Source organism: Scomber japonicus, chromosome 7, assembly GCF_027409825.1.
Source record: "Scomber japonicus isolate fScoJap1 chromosome 7, fScoJap1.pri, whole genome shotgun sequence".
NCBI lineage: Eukaryota > Metazoa > Chordata > Actinopteri > Scombriformes > Scombridae > Scomber > Scomber japonicus.
Window position 1 is genome coordinate 24,448,878 of NC_070584.1, and position 18,233 is coordinate 24,467,110.

General features: G+C 40.7%; 1 protein-coding gene across 1 annotated transcript in view; it reads right to left on the minus strand.

The window, feature by feature from the left end:
• Positions 1-410: 410 nt before the first annotated feature.
• fcho1 (FCH and mu domain containing endocytic adaptor 1) overlaps positions 411-18,233 on the minus strand; it is a 63,508-nt gene continuing 45,685 nt past the window's right edge. The window contains exons 13-27 of the mRNA XM_053322603.1: positions 17,331-17,524; positions 17,197-17,221; positions 16,944-17,000; positions 15,747-15,798; positions 14,573-14,697; positions 13,211-14,293; positions 12,196-12,302; positions 11,424-11,619; positions 10,860-10,974; positions 10,575-10,730; positions 10,355-10,487; positions 9,692-9,888; positions 8,986-9,050; positions 5,615-5,782; positions 411-1,000 (exon numbers count right to left, since the gene is read on the minus strand). Coding sequence (XP_053178578.1) covers positions 972-1,000; positions 5,615-5,782; positions 8,986-9,050; positions 9,692-9,888; positions 10,355-10,487; positions 10,575-10,730; positions 10,860-10,974; positions 11,424-11,619; positions 12,196-12,302; positions 13,211-14,293; positions 14,573-14,697; positions 15,747-15,798; positions 16,944-17,000; positions 17,197-17,221; positions 17,331-17,524 — 2,702 coding nt within the window. The 3' untranslated portion in view covers positions 411-971. The remainder of the gene's footprint in view (positions 1,001-5,614; positions 5,783-8,985; positions 9,051-9,691; positions 9,889-10,354; positions 10,488-10,574; positions 10,731-10,859; positions 10,975-11,423; positions 11,620-12,195; positions 12,303-13,210; positions 14,294-14,572; positions 14,698-15,746; positions 15,799-16,943; positions 17,001-17,196; positions 17,222-17,330; positions 17,525-18,233) is intronic.

Below are 18,233 nucleotides of genomic sequence, written 5' to 3' on the forward strand. Positions count from 1 at the left end.
CGAGTTTTGAGTTATATGAAAAGGCTTTTTGTAACTTGTGCCTGTCACAGTAATTTGCCTTCAAGTGCTTTGGAAAAAGTAATTTCTATGTGTACTTTGTAATGTTTTGTAAGGCTGTTTTAGATTTTTTGGCGGAGGATTATTTTTTATTGAACTAGATTTGGTTCTTCTTACAAGTATACTGAACCCTTATTTTTGTGTATTTTTAAACCTGTTCTTGACTACACTTTAACTAGCCCAAGGACAGATGACAGTCTGTAATAAAACTGCATAGTTAAGCTGTATTTTGTAATTGGTCACAATGTGTAATAAATTGGTGTAAACCAAAAGACTTGAGCACATTTATTTTTATCAAATATCAACATCACAAAACCTCTATGTGGAACAAACAGCAGATTTTTTTTTTTTTTTTACAAACATCTTTTTTCTTCTCAGGTTTGGTAGAAGATCTTTTCTCACAAATGACTCAGTTCAATCCTTTTAGGTGCCCGACACATATCCTCCATACAATATATACATAATTTAAAAATCCTAGTTTCCATGGCAACTCAAGTTCCAGACTGAAATAAGCTTAATTTTATATTCACACAATGTTTTTCTCTCTCTTTCTATAAATCAAGAAAAGTTGACATCTAGCTTAGTTTGCAGTCTCTGAATACAAAGGCACACAGAACACGATGTGAACAGAGATTCAATAGAAAAGAGTTTTTTTCCTCCTGGAAAAGGCAGAGTGTACGACACGGAGCTGAAAACGGAGGGAGAAAAAAAAAAGGCTTGGTCCTAAAACAGCAGGACACTGTCTGAAGTGCGTGCATGTCGTCCTTCAAGGTTGAGTGCAGGAGCCCCATCTGCAGGACTTCTGTCTTACCGCGAATCACCTCGCTCCTCAACTCAGACGCTGAAAAAAAGTGCAAAAAGTTCTCTGAATGTCCGGCGACGTTCCTCAGATTCATTTAGGAGTCTGACTCAGTTCACAAGGAGCAGCCCGCCATGTACTTCCCTGCAGAAGAGATCACAAAAGGTGAATTTACTAAAGAGGAAAAACAACACTAAATCATATTCAGCATGTTGACACATTTCTGTCTTTTTTTTTCTCAATAAATTCAGTTTCAACATTTATTTGGAATAAACAGACTTAACTTAATTAATTGAGTGACTACTAAATATATTAAACAACTTCTTCAGGTGAACTCTCCAGTGAGTAAAACACATCTAAATGACATGTTGACACTGATCATCAGTGAGTCATTTTAATTAGTTTTTTAAACTTTTTTAATGAACTGAGACTGTCACTCAGAGGCATGCTTTATAAAAGGGCTTATATGTCATACTGATGCTTTATTGATCAGTTATCAGCCATAAATGAACATTTGAGTTGACTGAACAATCTCATGGTTACAGTACTCGTAATCAGTAATAAATAAGCTATAATATAAGCAATCAATAATAAACTTTCAACAGAAAAACTGAAAAATCGGCATAATCTTAAATTTGAAAAGCCAGAAACAACAAATGTTTGAGCTTTTTTGCTTTTAATAATTGATCTAAGTGATTAATGATCATCAACAGGTGAATAATCAACTAGAATCATTTATAAATTCATTGATGAATACAGTTGCTGTCATTCATTATACACTCATTTTTAAATGTTTAAAGACCGTGTAAAGTGAAATCAGACATTTTCTTCTAAACACATTAAATAGGTCATAAATGTATTTCTAAAAAAGGTGTAAAAAGCATTTCAACCATTTAGATTTGAATTGTGGAGCTAGGCTTCACAAACTGTGTTTCCAGATTTCTGTGTCAGGATTTAGTAGGCGGGTCTGAAATCTCCGCCGCGTTACGTAACGCGGCGGTAATTATCATAAACCCGCCCCTGCTGCTGCTGCAGTATAAATACATTCAGCGCATTAGCCTCAGTCGTTTTCCAGCTCGCCCTCAGCTAGCTAACTAGTCATGACTCCTCCTCGTGTGTGCATCTTCACTGGAAGTCGGGATTTTTGAGCAGTCCGTTGTGTCTGTTTAGAGGTGCCGTACCGACCGCCTCCCTCCCCGGCTTACGTCCTCTCGTCCCGCCGGTGCTACTGGCATTACGTGCCCGCCACCGACCGTCTCCCTCCCCGGCTTCGTGCCCGCCACCGACCGTCTCCCTCCCCGGCTTACGTCCTCTCGTCCCGCCGGCAGCAGGTGCTACTGGCATTACGTGCCCGCCACCGACCGTCTCCCTCCCCGGTTTACGTCCTCCCATCCCGCCGACAGCAGGTGCCTATATCACCGCCACCGACCGTCTCCCTCACCGGCTTACATCCTCCCATCCCGCCGACAGCAGGTGCCATCATCACCGCCACCGGCATTATGTGCCCGTCAGAGAGTGTAAGTAACGTTATGTGCTTATAAGTTATAATACTGTACATTTAGGCAATTAAATGCATTTTGCTGAATGCGCAAATCCTGAAAGTGATTTTACATCATGCACCCTGTCATGCCCGTGTAATGTTAGCATGCATGTAATCGTGACATAATTTGGCCTTATTCCCTGAGCGTCATCCATCTGACAACACAATGATAACCGACAGGTAATATTTTATGTGCACCAATATAGCTATGACAAGGAATTATATGTAGACTGAGGTTTTACGTTTGTGTGTAATGTGAAACATGGACCGGGGGACACCTAAAATGAGCGTCAAAGTGGCTTCCGAGGTACCCACGAGGTATGTTGTGTGTATGTATGCAGTGTTCATGATGACAGCCTAATGTCTCTTTTCCTTATTCCTGTTTTCTTTTCCCATGTACAGGTCTCAGTGTCTTCCTCCATCATATCTGGCAGCCACTGTTCCTGTGACTTACCTTGTGCCTAGACTTGGGCGGTATATATATATTTTTTTCAAGCCTTTCATAGCTTCCAGACATTTACCTTGGTGTATGGTATTTATTACACATTTCTGGCGACTAATTTCCGTGGTGACTAAAACATTTGAAATTAAACCACTATAACAGTATGAAGCACTCAGAAAGCACCTTGGTATACTGCAACACCTTTATACCGCCCAAGCCTACTCCTGCCTCAGCCAATCTCAGGACCAGAGCTCCACCAGCCTCCATTGTAAAAGAAGTTGTGACACACACAAATATATCATTACTCAATAATACATTTATTTTACATTGGACACATTTTATAAACAAATAACAATATAAGCAAGCAATAAACTATAAATAATAAAACAATCTAAAGGGGAGGTTTAAAACCTGTGTATTCCCCATCTTCATCAGGGTACTCCTGATGAATGTGGAGGACAACACAGGAGGGGATGACAACCCGGTTGTCCTTTCCCAGGTATCCCCAGCACCAGGACACAAAACTCCTGTAGGCCAGGTAGCGAGCACGCCTGTAATAAAAAAATGTAGAAAAATACTTTGATTTATATTTTTATGTATGTTTACTTTTGGTATGTTGTCCTCTGTGTAATCAAATTTGACACTGGAGCTGTCTTTCACAAAACATTGACATGTGTTGTCTTTTAGAAACCTATCTGAAACCAAACTGAACTTATTTGTTTCCCTCCACATTTTTTGTCATGTCTTACAGATTGGGACCTCAGAAGATGAGTTTGATTCATCAACCTGCAGTCTACCTCATCATATTGGCTAAATGGATGGACAAGAAAATGGACAGCAGTTTCCAAGGAATTTCCACGACCACACAGCTACATTTTCAGAAATAATAATAATAATAATCTAGTGATTGCTTGTATAAATGTCCAATCATGTGCATTCAGTTTATACATCTATATATCAAGGTGATGTACATGTTGTTTGATTTACTATGTAGTGAAAAACAGCTAAAGAATGAACTAGTATTTATTGTTTGCAATCTGTCCAACATGAGAGTTTATATATAGCTCAGGAAGATGAAGGATTAAAATGGATACAGTCAAGCATCACTCATGTGCTTTGAGTGTAAATGAAATACACTGTATACATTAGTCAACTATAATATGATTGTATAAATGATGTAAGTTTATTCCCGGGTACTAAACCTTACCTCTCTTTGAAAGGCATGTCATTTGATCAACACAAGTGTAATTTATAAATATCCGAAATCAGTAAAACAATTATTATATTGTCTACGTTACCCAGATCTTTCCTTTTCCGCCAGTGGTCCATGGTCTGCCTGATAAATGTTTAGTGCATTCTGCAGGGAGTAGGGGTTCTTCAGCCAAGCCTGGATGAAGAGTCATGCAGCGTGGCTCTTCAGGCAGCTCTCCACATCTACTCTGAACCTATAGGAATATGTGTAATAGGTGTTTTAGTGCTAGACATCTAGTATGCTGCTGCTTATGTATTCATTATTTGAATTATTATTGTGAAAAACAGTTTTTATTTACATACAGCATTCAGCTCCTTGCAGCAGACATGTTCATACTCTGTGCGCAGTGTTCTGCATTCTCCACATGTGCACCTGCACAAGTACATTTTTAATCACAGTGTGACAAATGTGCACCATTTCAGTTGTCAGTTCAGTATGAAGCCTGGTTCAGCAAAATGACCTAATCAGTTGAAGCATATTGTCTTATTCAGCCTGTGTGTTATAATGATGACATTCAGCAATCCACAAATTAATCAAGACAGGTAAGTAACTGACCAAGTGAAACTGGCTAGTGTTATATTTAACTTTTTTGTAGTCTAATTAGTTACCTAATGCGTTTCCCCACATTTGTTGAATAGTGTGATCTGAAAAAACGAGTAAAATGCCTCCTTTCAAAGCTGGACAAACTGAATTTACTTGGGTTTACCACCCACTACACTCTTAGAAAGAAATACTAGTACTACCTTTATTAGGTATAAACACAAGGAGTAATTAAATTAACGAAACCGTAATAAAAATCAAGTGTTTAATCTGTGAACAGACAAAACAATCACAATTCTTCATTACATGAAACCCTAACGTTTTTAGCTAGTCAGTGGGAGCGTACCTCGGCAGCTAACTCGGTTGCTAGCTCGGCGTCAGTATCCCATAGCAGATAGTCAGTAATACATATTGCTAACTTGCATAAATAGGAGACATACATTACCATTCTGTTGCAGACTGTGAGGCACGAGATTTTGCATGTTCATTGTCTGACTCCGAGTCAGTGTCTGGCTCTGATGGCTCAAACATGTAGGGCTGGGTCACTGCAATGCTGTTAGCGCGAGCGTCCATTGCTACTGTTGCTATGTTACACGGAGGCGGCCCCCTTCCGCGCGTGGGTGTGTTTCCAGCGCCTTCAGCAGACACGCCCCCAGCGTTTGACTGCACAGAGAAGTGCTTGATTTTTCATGATTTTAAAAGATAATTTTACATACTTAGACAATTTTTCTAGCATTCAAATTTGGAAGGATGGTTAATAACACATCTGTCTGTGATGTGACTAACTCAGAACACAAATATATTTTCACTTTACACGGTCTTTAAACACTTTATAAATTAATATTAGGAAGTAAATTATGACATAAGGAGAAAAATAAACATACAGGTTAAAAATAAAAGAATAAACTTTCACTGATGTGTTGATGAAGTTTAATCCTCCATCAAAAGACAAGGAAAACACAAAGTGAGCGTGTTCGGAGTCACCTGTGGCAAATCTCTTCTTGACCAGCGACATGCGGTAGCGGGTGCCCACCAGCTCCACGTCCATGCCCGACAGCGAGGCCCCGGAGCCCACAAACTGAACGGCCAGGCTGGGCGGGGGGCCGCGGGGAACCTCGAGGCACTGCCAGCTGGCACACAGGGTCCCTGAACCTGAGACACAGAAACACAGAAACATGAGAGATGATGATGATGAAGTTCACATGTCTTTTTGATGCTTAAAGCAAAGTTCTCAATTAGTGACGGTGTGAAGAGGAACATAGACTTGTCTTTAACTGAGGTGTTTGAATGCTGAGATTGGTAGAAGCTACAAATCTTTGTTCACAGCAGTTTAACACCTAAGCATAAAGATTAGTTTGACAATCACATTTTGTAAGGTGAAAATCTGACACTAGAATAAAAAATGTTTAACTTCTACAATCCCACGCCGACTCCATCTCTGGAACAGCTACTAAATGGACTTTGAGGTGAGATTAATCTATTTAAAACTTGGTTAAGAATGAAAAAAAAAACACATCATTGCGTTTTTTTGTAATTTATTGTTATTTTAGGTGTTTACATGATGCTCTTATCTGACCATAACTGCAGCTGGTTAATACACTTAATAACAATAATAAAGGTGGATAGATTTGATGATTTGCAAGTCAAATAATAATCAGCCAAAAGCCTACTGAATTTTGGTCTAGGGAGTTTAATGTTTTATAGACTGAAACGATAAATGGATTGATCAAGTAAATGATGGCAAGATAAATCTATGATGAAAAGAATCAATAGTTGCAGCCTTAAAACACAGTTGGAATAATGTAAAAGTTATAATTGTTGACAGACAGATACCTGCTTATACTACATTATAATGTGTGTTATATCAAATATTTAATGCTAGAGGGGAAGTGTTACAAAGTTAATTTTAAATATAACAGCATTTAAATGACTTTATTTCAATCTGAAGTCAGGACTTTCTTTCCATTGAACAGTCACAGTTAGAACGATACTATACTGACATCTTTCAACTCAAGTTTGCCTGATTTGAAATTCTTGACATCTTGTGATCTGAATTTCACCAAACAAAGGAAGACCAGAGTCACAGGACTGTATTTACAGTAAAAGTCACAAACTCTCTTGGTCTTACATTGACTGTAAATGTTGATAGATTTACTGCAGGATCCAAAGAGCCCAGAAATATCTGCTCAGACACGGCTGCTCCGCTTTAACAAGACGTCCAGTAAAACTAATTAATTACCGGCTCGACGCTGGGAGACGTTAGTTATGAAAAGCAGCACTTCTTACACTTTAATAATAAAGAAACAGGAGGAGTGCAGGGCAGCAGTATATCAGGAGGGACGGGGGAGGAGTTATGGTGACCTTTTTAGTGCTTTGTCATTGGCTCATAAAGCACTCAAGTCTTCTAACTGTAAACATTTCCAGCCTTTAACATCCCATCCATCACTTGAAGACTATGAAAACTTCTTAATCTGCGCTCTCCGACCTTGTAGCTTCACACTGAGCTAATAATATATCATTAGTTGATAAAAAAAGAATGAAATAAAAAGAAGAAATGTGGGTGTCTTTGTACAGGGACGCACAAATGCTCAAGTTAATTGAATTTTAAGACGTTCCCATCTTAAATTAGAACAATAAAAAGCTTCTAGGTGCCATTTCTTATCTGTGCAACATTAAAGTGATGAAATATGAGCAACAACATCCACCAGCACCTCTACTGAGAGCAGCTGCCGCCTTCTAATGCTAATGGCGCCACTAAAAGGTAATGATACGCCTTCAGACTGCAGCTCCTTCAGAAAAGAGAAGCAGAGATCGCTTTACATGACTCTTAATTACTCCTTTTCTACATTTCCTTCTCGATACACCGTGGAGATGTCAGCCCCGTCGAGAAGGCAATCGGGGGGAAAATTCAGGCACCAATTTTAATGATAAGAAGGAAAATATAATAATCAGGTGACAGACGGGCTGAGACTGTCAGTCAGGTGTCAAGGTGAGAGTCAAAGTTTGAGCAATAGGACATCTCTGTTCAGGTTACTCACAAACAGACAAACTAATACTTCCACAGAGATCAGTTATTACTTCATATTTACACACATGAACTTATTTCCATTATTGATTTATCTGTTTGGATATTTCCCTGATTAGCTCTTTTGTCCATAAAATGTTGAAAAATGTTGATTAGCGTTTCTCAAAAGTCCAAGATGGATAAATCTAATTTTATTTCTACAGCATCTTTCATGCAGATTCATGTTCAAAGTGCTTTTTTGTTGATTGACAAGCTGATAATAATAAGAAGAAGGAAAAGGAAAACATAAAGAAAAGGAATAAAAATGATGTAGGGACAAAAAACTAAGAACAAATTACAAAGAAAAATGAAAAAATTGAGATCAATGCAGAAAATAAGAATGATAAAAAAGTAAAATAATAAAATAAGAGAAAAAATAAAAGATAAATAAATAAAAATAAGAGAATAAGAGAAAATGTTTGAATGTTTGAAGTATTTGAGTAAAAAAATAGGTTAAAGTAGAAGACAAAACAAAAGTAAAAATGAAGAGATAAAGTTCATAAATAAAAGCTAGACTAACACTAGGTTTTTAAAAAAAAGATGATATAAAATCAAATAAAAGATGACATCCTCAAATATCTGGTTTCATCCGCAATCCAAAGAAAATTCAGTTAATAGAATAGACGACTAAATGAAAAGCAGAACATATTCACATTTTAAAGCTTGTGATGCCCCTGTGTGTTCATGCTTGGGTTGCATGGTTAACTTCCCTCTTTCTTCAAAGAATTTGGATTAAGATGAATCAATTATCAAAATATTAATAATAATATAATAATTATTACTTGTTTAGATTGAAGGAAGTGAGGTGAAAGAGGTAAATAAGACTGGTTAGCATTATTGGATAGTTCCCTCTCTACATGAATACAACTAATAATGACAAAAAACTAGAACAAATCAGACCTACATTCACAAAGCAAACGTCGTTAAGTTTATTTTATCTTTTGGTCTTTGTAACCTTTATTTTTTGGAAGTTTTGACACAGCTCATAATGCTGCAGTGACTTCCTGTTTACATAGATAGTTGCTACAGATGTTTCCTAGCATCAAGTCTTTAATACGTAAGACATTGACTAAGTCTTAATGGTGTAACCGGATTTATTTTAAATCACTAGTTTGAAACTAGCTTGTGGTTACAAAGACCTTTAGGAAGGACTTTACTCACAAACTTGGTGATGGATTTACGAACAGCTGGTGCAACCCGGTCCAGTTTTTCATTAACTAACTTCCTTCAATGAATGTAAAAAAAAACCTAAAAGCAGAGGAGGAGAAGAGAGAAGCAGCAGAGCTCTGACCTTTGCTGTGGTTGGTCGGGGAGAGGTTTGGTAGTTTCCACAGCAGCCGCCTTTCCTCAGCATTCCTGCAGAGGCAAATAAAAAGTCAGTGAGGCCCTTCGTCTGTTCGCGAAAACATTTATCATCATTTAAATGGTCAGAAACCCCTTCTGAGTTTATATTAGGGTGTAATTTTTTTTTTTAAGTATATTTTTGGGGCTTTTTTGCCTTTAATGTACAGTAGAGAGAGAGACAGGAAATGGGAGGCAGAGAAGGGGCGGGATTCGAACCGGGGTCGCCTGCAGTGAGGACTGTAGCCTCAACACATGAGGCGGATGCTCTACCAACTGAGCTAAACACTGCTCCTAAGGTGATAATTTATATATTTATATAGACGGAAAAAGGAAGCTACCTATGCAGTGAAGCACAACCTTCTCCTTCTTTTATGTTTCAGTCATTAGTCTCCACTCTTTGTCCTTTAAAGTGTCTCCTGTTCTCAGTCTCTATTTTTTCCTTTAACTGAGGTCATTAACAGCGCATCAGCTCATTCGTTGTGATTACATGGTTCAATTATGACTCTATTTACACATCACAATAATGTTCTTGATTACATGTATTGAGTTAATAACAGGGCGGACTCCTGCTAAACCCCGTTACAAGTGACTGACAGTTAACAGCTGACAGAAACTGCTCGTTATCCGTCCGCCACCACGGCGTCTCTGCTCACCAGGAGGCGGGGGGCTGACACTGCAGGTCTGTGGCGGTGTGGTCTAACGGCAGCAGCACCTGGACAGCGGTGAGCTGGGTGGAGGGCGCGGTGGCGGGGCAACAGTGATAATCCAGGGACACCCGGGTCACCGTGCCGCTGCGTTGACACTCCGCCGACAGCAGGAGAGGAGCCCGACCCGGGTCCTGGGACGACACCTGAGGACACGAAAACACACTGTTGAGACTTGATAGTTTAAATACGTTTCAAACTAAAAAAAGTGAACTAAAAATGGAGACAGTGTTCAGTTAGTGCACATCAAATGAAAAGTGTGAGCCAGAGAGTGTTTCAGTCAGAGCAAAGCAGGTCAGCTGAACAACAGTAATGTTAAATGTGTCTACAAGGAAATATACAATTAAACATATATGAAGAAGAAGGTTTCCAATAATAAATGAATGATGAATGGACATGTATTTAGCTTAAATTGAGCTTTTCTTTCAAGGAAATTCTCGATAATTAGTTTGTTCTTCTGCAGAAACATCTTTCAAATTATTAATAAACTATTCTGAAATTACGGACCTGTAAAATATTAATGTTATAATTTACATTAACACCTGACACCTGAAGAAAAAATGTGGGAATGAAGAGGAACAAAGAAGCAGAAAATATGATTTTAATCCTGACCTGATACTTCAGGAGCCCCACGTTGTAGTAGGAGGCCTGGGGGTTGAGTTCAGCTTCCCTCTGCAGGTAGAGCTGCAGAGCCTGCATGTTGAACCAGAAGTCTCGAGCGTCTGGGTCACTCTGGGATGGATCGCTGTGGAGATGCAGAGACGGGTGGGTGAGGATTGTACACAGTTAAAAAACAGGGTTGTGAGGCTGTGAAAGTCAGAGGGTGGCTGACCTGTAGAGCAGCTTCTGATTGGGCAGGAAGTGGTCAATCCTTGAGATGTTGACCAGTCTGAAGCTGAGCACCGGGACGTTCGGGTTCGCTGTGAAAATCCGAGTGATGCCTGCTGGGAAGGACATCGTTAGGTCGCCCGTGATCTTCACAAGACAGCTGGAGAAAGAGGGAAACGCACAAGTTAGTTTAATTCAGTTAGTTTTTCTTATTCTTTAATAATTATAGAATTTGAATTTCAATTAACAGCAGAGGACAGAAAAAGATTAGAAGTAGCATCGTGCTGACCGGTTGTGTTGTCCGCCTTTGAAGTAGGCGTTGATATACTCAGTTATGGCTGTTGCCACCGGCCACGCCTCCTGTGTGCTGAGGGAAATGGGACTGGGACCTCGCGAGAGATGAACTGCCGAGAGCAAAACATGTTTTTTGCCACTTTGTCGAGAGTTTGACAAGAACATTGATACCGACCTCACGTCTGTACACTGAATATGAAGCTAAAGACAGTAGTTTAGCATCAAGACTAGAAGCAGGAGGAAACAGCTAGCCTGGCTTTATTCAAAGGTAACAAATCTCCAATCAGCAACTCTACAGCTCACTAATTAATGCTCTCTCTCTCTCTTTAATACATACAAAAACCAAAGCATAAAAACTAAATGTTATGGTTTTGCAGAGTATTATCGACCAAACTATTTCTTGGCCAGGAGCATTTTGGTTTTTGAACAGATGTATTGCCTAGTTTGCTTTTAGTCTTCATGCTAAACTAATCTAACTGAGCTGTAGCTTCGTATTTAGAGAAAAAAAAATTCTCAAAGTATGTAACGGTTCCTTCCACTTGCTGAGTCTTACACTTACGCTGTCTTTGTGGGTGGTCTTGGTGCTGGTAGGGCAGCGGTGAGGCTTGTCCAGCCCTGGCAGGGCTAGGGGCCCGGTTCTGGGCCCCCCACTCATTGTCCCTGGCTTGGGGCCCCCACTCACTGGGGCTGGAGGAGGAAGAGGACGTGAGGGAGGGGCTGGGCTCTGGCAGTGGGGAGGAGCACAGCGACCGTGACTGAAACACACAGAGACAAGGCTGTGTTAACATCAGTAATATTTTCATATGGATGAAACATCAGCGCTGAAGTCAGAAAACATAAACATAACTTAGCTCACTATGTGTTTATATCCAGAAAATGTAGGTGTAACAATCTGCATCACAAACATCGAAAAATGAAAATATATTTTCCATGATTTGATTAAACTAAAGACAACTTGGGTATATATATATATTTGGTCTGCTCACTAAATGTGCTGATTTGTTTTCTTCTAATTAATCATTAAATATATAAAGTGTCAGAGAATTAAAAAAAAAAAAGCCCAACACAATTTCCCACAGCCCCGCATGGCATCTTTACATAGCCTGTTTCAGAAATCAGAAATAATCCTTTTAATGAAACAGTCCTGTAATTTTTATAAAAAAGCAAAGTATAATAAAATAATCTAATTCCTTTCATTTGACTGATCATGTCTCTTACTGGCTGAAACTAATTAAAAACGTGCTGCATTGATACCCATCTAACACCAACAACTGTCTGAAACATAATAATATCTCATTGATGAAAGAACTCACTCACGGCTTGATACTCACTCTCTCACAGCCGCTGAGTCGGCCTGACGTCCTCTTGGCTCGCGTTGCTCTTGGAGGAGCAGCTGTCACCACTTCAGCAGTGTCCTGTCTGAAGTTGTGTTTGGACCCTTAAAAAACAAAAAGACACACACAGTGACTCAAAGCTGGTCTGAATCACACACACACACACACTGGAACAAGACGCAGAACATCCTCTAAGAGCAGCCACTGAAGAGCTGAATGGGCCACGCTGCCAAAACAAATTGGCACTAATGCATAACGAATAATGAAATGAACATAATGAATTATTATTTGTATTGGTTTAATTAAATGATTTAGCATCATGCTGTTATTTGAATATTCTTCAAAGAGATTTTCCTCTTCAGTGAGAAATAAACCTTTCATTCATTGGATAAAATTACAATTAATTTATACGATATGACACGATTTAAAGTTAAAAGGGTTGACAGTGTGTGGGATTTCTTGTTTTTTTCACAGTCAGTTTTTATTTTTGGGATTATTTTATGGTATGTTTGCCTTCAGTGGATAACAGGCAGTGAAGAGGCAGACAGGAAACAGGAGAGAGAGAGAGATTGGTGCGATGTGCAATGAGGGTCCCTGTCTGGACCTGATTTTGACTCATGATTTATCTTTATTAGGGGATAGATCACAATTATCAAATGTACAAATATGATTAAAGCATCCATAATTATTTTTTAAGAGAGATAGAGATAGCATCCTATGAGTCCATGCTCTGGATATTGAAAGGTAGTTTAGAAGGTGTGATTTCCTCATATGACCTTCATATTTGGATTTTAAGAAACTCTGTGAGTGTTTCCTTTGCTTTTATTAAGGTCTGGGTTTTCTCACTTTGCAGGTGCACCATCTTTGTTTATGTTCTTCTGCACCATGTTCAGTACTGTAATGCCTACTTCTATGTCCATGAAGTTATATAAAGATCTACCTGCTGCCATGTATCAGCCTTTTCTTTGAAATCAATAATGCCCGAAGAAAACCAAACAAAATAAATCCATACCCTTGTGAGAGCTGATACTACACGGGAGCTGAGTGTTGAGATCCAGGCAGTCTTGGTCTTTGTCTGTGGAAAAACAAAGATCCTCCTGCGGGCCAGAGTGCCTCGTGAGAGGAGGGGCATTCCTTCGCGGCTCACTTTCTGATGCTCGATGTTTTCTCCTCTCTCCTCCTCCGTCTCCTTTTCCTCCTTCCTGTGTTTTGGAGTTGCTCAGCTGTCCAGAGACGCTTTCGCTGAACGGGTTGTGAACAGAGTTCCAGTGCATCAGCTCCTTCTTCGGCTGGGGTAGGGGTAAAGAGCCTGAACTGGCATCAACTCCAAGCCTATTGCTGTTGGTGACGACACCACCTCCGCCGCTGCTGCTGCTGTGTGGAGGGATTATTCCTGCTGCTGCAGCCAGCGATGACTGGTGTGTCGGGCTGCCAATCATCGTGATTGCGAACGGGTCATCAGAGGAAACAGGAGGCGGGAGGCTCCGGTCTCGTTTCCTGTCTCTGTCTTTACGAATGGATGAGGAGGAGGAGGAGGAGGAAGAGGGGGTTGGTAGAGTCTTGGTGTCAGGTAGGTTGATGGAGAACGGGTCCCCTCGCACCTCCATTCCCCTGCCCTCTTGGGTCGGACGAGGCGGTGGGCGAGCCCAGGCATCAGACAGGTTTAAGGTGTCCTGGGTGACCGTCCTCTCAAAAGCGGCGAGGAAGGGGTCCTCTGGAGGGATGTGTTTGCAGTTCCACACCGACGACTCCATCTCAGGTGGGGGGAGGGACTGGGAGAAAGCAGGGAACTGCATGGATGAGGTGTCGATCTCTGGGGGGACGCGAGAGGGACGTGACGGGGCGACGGACCAGACGTTCGCAGAGTCGTCCTGCGCGTGAGGACTGCGACCAGGAGAGGGGTCACGGAAGGCAGAGAGGAAAGGGTCCACAGGTCGCCCCAGTGTTTGGGTCTGTTCTTTACTCTGCGAAACAGGAGGCCAAGCTGCCCAGCCCGCCAGCTCAGGGGACGGCCCAAGCGGCTGATGGGAAGGTGAGTCCAGGCCAGAGTCTTCAACGTTCTCCGGAGAGGAGGAGTCAGACGAGAAGGCAGCATCTGACACACACAGTAAGCACAGGGTGTCAGTACAGTGCAGCAAGTCAAAGGATATCAGTATGATTAAAAACTTGTTTAGACTTTAATGATGTCTACTTATAAGAAAAAAAGCTAACGATTCTAACTTAAGTGCAAGTGTACCGTACTCAAGCACGGTACACTTGCACTCACACTAGCCAAATAATCCGGACTTTAGGGGGCAAACATGCTTGGGCACGGTACGATTGCCTAGTGTGGGTGCGCCCTAAGAAATATTTTTAACTTAACATTTAATCTTACATTCAGAGGCACCGAACGTGCTCTGCTCTCTGAACTGTTCCCGACCATCGAAGCTTTTGGACTTGAAGGCCGATTCCAGCGGTGGGCCGAACAGACTGTCTGAACCTGATGCAGTCGAACTCAACCTGGTGGAGAGCAGGGAGAGAACGAGAGGACATCAGAGAGAGAGCAGAAGAATGATGAGGAGAGAGGAGAGTAAAAAGAGAGAGAGACGTAACAGAAGTGTGGAGGGAGTAAGAAGAAGAGGAGGACACTGGGGGATTTTGAAGGATGGAGGAAAAAACAATTCAACAAAGATCAAGACCTTCTGTACATTTTTGTAAAGATTCAATTATATGTGTAGGTAGTAGGGCAATAAATTGATATTATATTCATATTGTGATACAAGACTAGACACCTTAAATTTTGGATGTTGTAATATTGTGAAACAGTATAAGTGTCTTTCCTGGTTTTAAAGGCTACATTACAGTAAATGTATGTCATTTTCTGAACTTATAAGACTTTTCTAGCTGTTCTATTATTTACGTTTACCCACTCAGCCATTATATCCACATTACTGACAATTATTTATTAAAAGTCTGATTGTGTAAATATTTCATGGAAGCACCAAAAGTCCTCCCTACAATATTGATATTGGGGTATTAGGGTTAGGGTTGTTGAAGAGTAAATATGTAAATGTAAGAATGAATGTTGAAGAAATTGTATGTCATGACAGATATATCAAGATCTGTTGTAATATGTTACTGTGGCATTTTCATCGATGTACATGAATTATGAGTTAAGGTTTGTTTGTTGATATGTGGAAACAGAGCCCGATAATAGCGGTGCACATACCAGTTTCTCTGACTCTTCTTATAAAGTAAATCTGTCTTTTAATATGTAATAACTCTGGCCAAACGTATGTCGTTGAAGTTATTTTGGTTAAGGACTATTCTTCTAAATCTAGCTCCAATTAAGGGAGATGTTACTTTTCAACAGTTTGGTGAAGTAGTAGTAAATAGTCCGAGAGGTGAGACAGTGACAAGAGACAAAGTGATACAAACAAGGTGAGGAAGGTAAGAACAGCAGATGGGCAAAAAATAAAACAAGGATGGTGATGCTGGAAGGACTGCGAGAAGGAAACATGAAGCTTCACAAAGCTGAAAAGGCGACATGAAGGGCAGAGCCATCTGACCTGCTGTGATCAGGACTGGAGGTGGACCTGCGTAGGCCATCCTGGTCTCCTTCTGTAAGGAGAGAACACACACACACACACACACACACACACACACACACACAGACAGTGAATAACAGCAGAGGATGATCCCTAATCAGGACTAATCAGCAGCATGTTGTTCTTCGTCAGAGCACAGAGGGCAGGCCGGGATGGGGTGAGACAGAACGACATGAGGGAAAACCAATCTTTCATTACCTCCTCGGTGAAAAATACCAGCAATTAGCCAGTTCTCACTAAACTCCAGCTACCGTAGCTGTCACTGCAGAGCAACCATTTTAATCAGAGGCTCATCATTAATCGTGATGCTTCTGGATTTAAGAGAGAGAGTTATTTCCCCGCTGCTGGAGAGAAGCAGCTTGTAGCCTCCCACTTCAGCCTAACCTGCTGGCAGCTAGCGAAGCTGTCGGTGATAAAACATGTTGTGAAGCACGAGCAGAGGGCCGGGTGTGACTAATGGAGAGTGGCTGTTCATGCAAGGTCAGCCGATGAAGAGATTTGCTGTCTAGAAAGAAACACAGGGGTGCCGGGCAGGCTGGAGGTGGAGAGACACTGCACATACACACAAACATCATCGCTTCACTGATGCTTCAGATGTGGATGTGTGTGCATGTGTGAGCGAGTGTTTTCATTATTTTCAGGTAACAACCACAAAAAATGTTTTTTTTTTATGTAATTTGAAACCCCCCTTATGGGCACAGTATGAATGCACAACATTACAGACTTAGACACTGGATGACTTATTTTGTTGTGCAGATTAATATGAAATACAAAATTATTATAACACTGATTAATATACTGATGATTTTCTTAATTTATCATTTGATCTATTGAATGCTAAAATGTTAAAAATAGTGGGAAAAAAGGCCATTATAGTTTTCCAGAGAAGTATTTAGACATATTCAAACTGCTTGTTCTATCAGACCAACAGTCTAAAACACAAAGATAATTTATTTTACATTATATATCACAAAGAAAAGTATGATATCTTTATGTTTAACAGGATGATTTTCAAAAAAATGCTGATTGAATTCTCAACTGATTCTCAACAATTAATCAACTAATTATTTCAGCTCTACATAAAAATACAGGAAAAAAAGGAAAGCTTGCTATCTACCTTCATAGATATCATGATAAATAGATCATGATAAGACTCACCCCTGTGGGAGGCACCCTCACCTTCTTCCAAGCGGCCTCCTGCAGTGCTCGAGTTTCCTGCGGAGACATAACAGAAGACCACAGCTAGCAGAAATCTGTAGTCACAGACGCAGTGCACAAATTGTGTCACCCCATTTTTTTTTTTTTACAAAATATCTCTTTTCTTTCTGGTGCTGGGATGAGTTTTGCTGCACAACAACGAGCAGTGACTCATCAGAAAATAAGACACAAACATTCACAAAGATTTACTTACTGGAGAGATGCCGCTTGATTGACACCTGGAAGTCAAGAGAGGACGACAGATGTGTTTTATTTACTGAGAGTATTTAAAGAGACGTGCAATCTAAAGAATTTAACATATAATTTGAAATAGAAACAGCAACCAACCTGTTGTCGGACCCCTCTGTTGGGCGGCAGGGTGAGAGCCCCCACTGTAGCTTTCAGCTCCTTCTCTGTGGCTGCAGAGTTGCTGCGGTTGCTGCTGGCCACCGGTCTGATCTGGATGTGGAACTTCTTGGGCTCCTCGTCGTCGAAGTCGGAGTCGCTAGAGTAGAAGTTGTTCTCCTTCTCCTCAGCGCAGCGTTCAGAGGGAGAGGAGGGTCAAGGAGAACAAGCTCATACTGTGATGTTGTTTGGTGAGTTTGCGTCAAGAAAGGACGATGGAGGATGAAAGAGAGATGATGAGAGGAAAACTAATGGGAAATCTGGCAGGAGGCCTTTGTTCCATGTTATACACCTCTCTCACCTTGTTTCCTGTCTGCTTTTTTCAGTATTGACTTTCCAATAAAGGTGAAAATGCCCCCCAAAATAATCAATATAAATCAAAATAACAAAGAAACCCATGTAGATCACAGGTCGGCAGGCTCAAATTTTATTGCCCCTGCTCATTGGTGATTATTACTATTTGGATAAAAGGCTGTGATTTCCTCAAAGAGAGAAGAAAGGACCTTAGATTTTCTGTGAGACTGATTAAATCATAACAACAGAGAAAAGGATGCAATGAAAAGAGACACACATGCAAAACATGAACAGACGCAGTAGCACCAGAGTTTGCTGGAAGTGAGGTTGCCACTTCCTGCCGCTACTTTCACCCCCAATGAAAGCCTCTTCCTCTTGTGTTCTCTGCTGCATGTGGCCGTGTTGTGTAATATCACGTGTTGTGTGTTTGTGTCTTGTGTTCATTTGAAGATTCAGGGGAAACTGAGCGGCACACGCAGCACTTTGGTGATCTATTCTGGGTGGGCGGAGGGCCGTGATGGGAGGATGACAAAGGCAGGAAGAAACTTTATC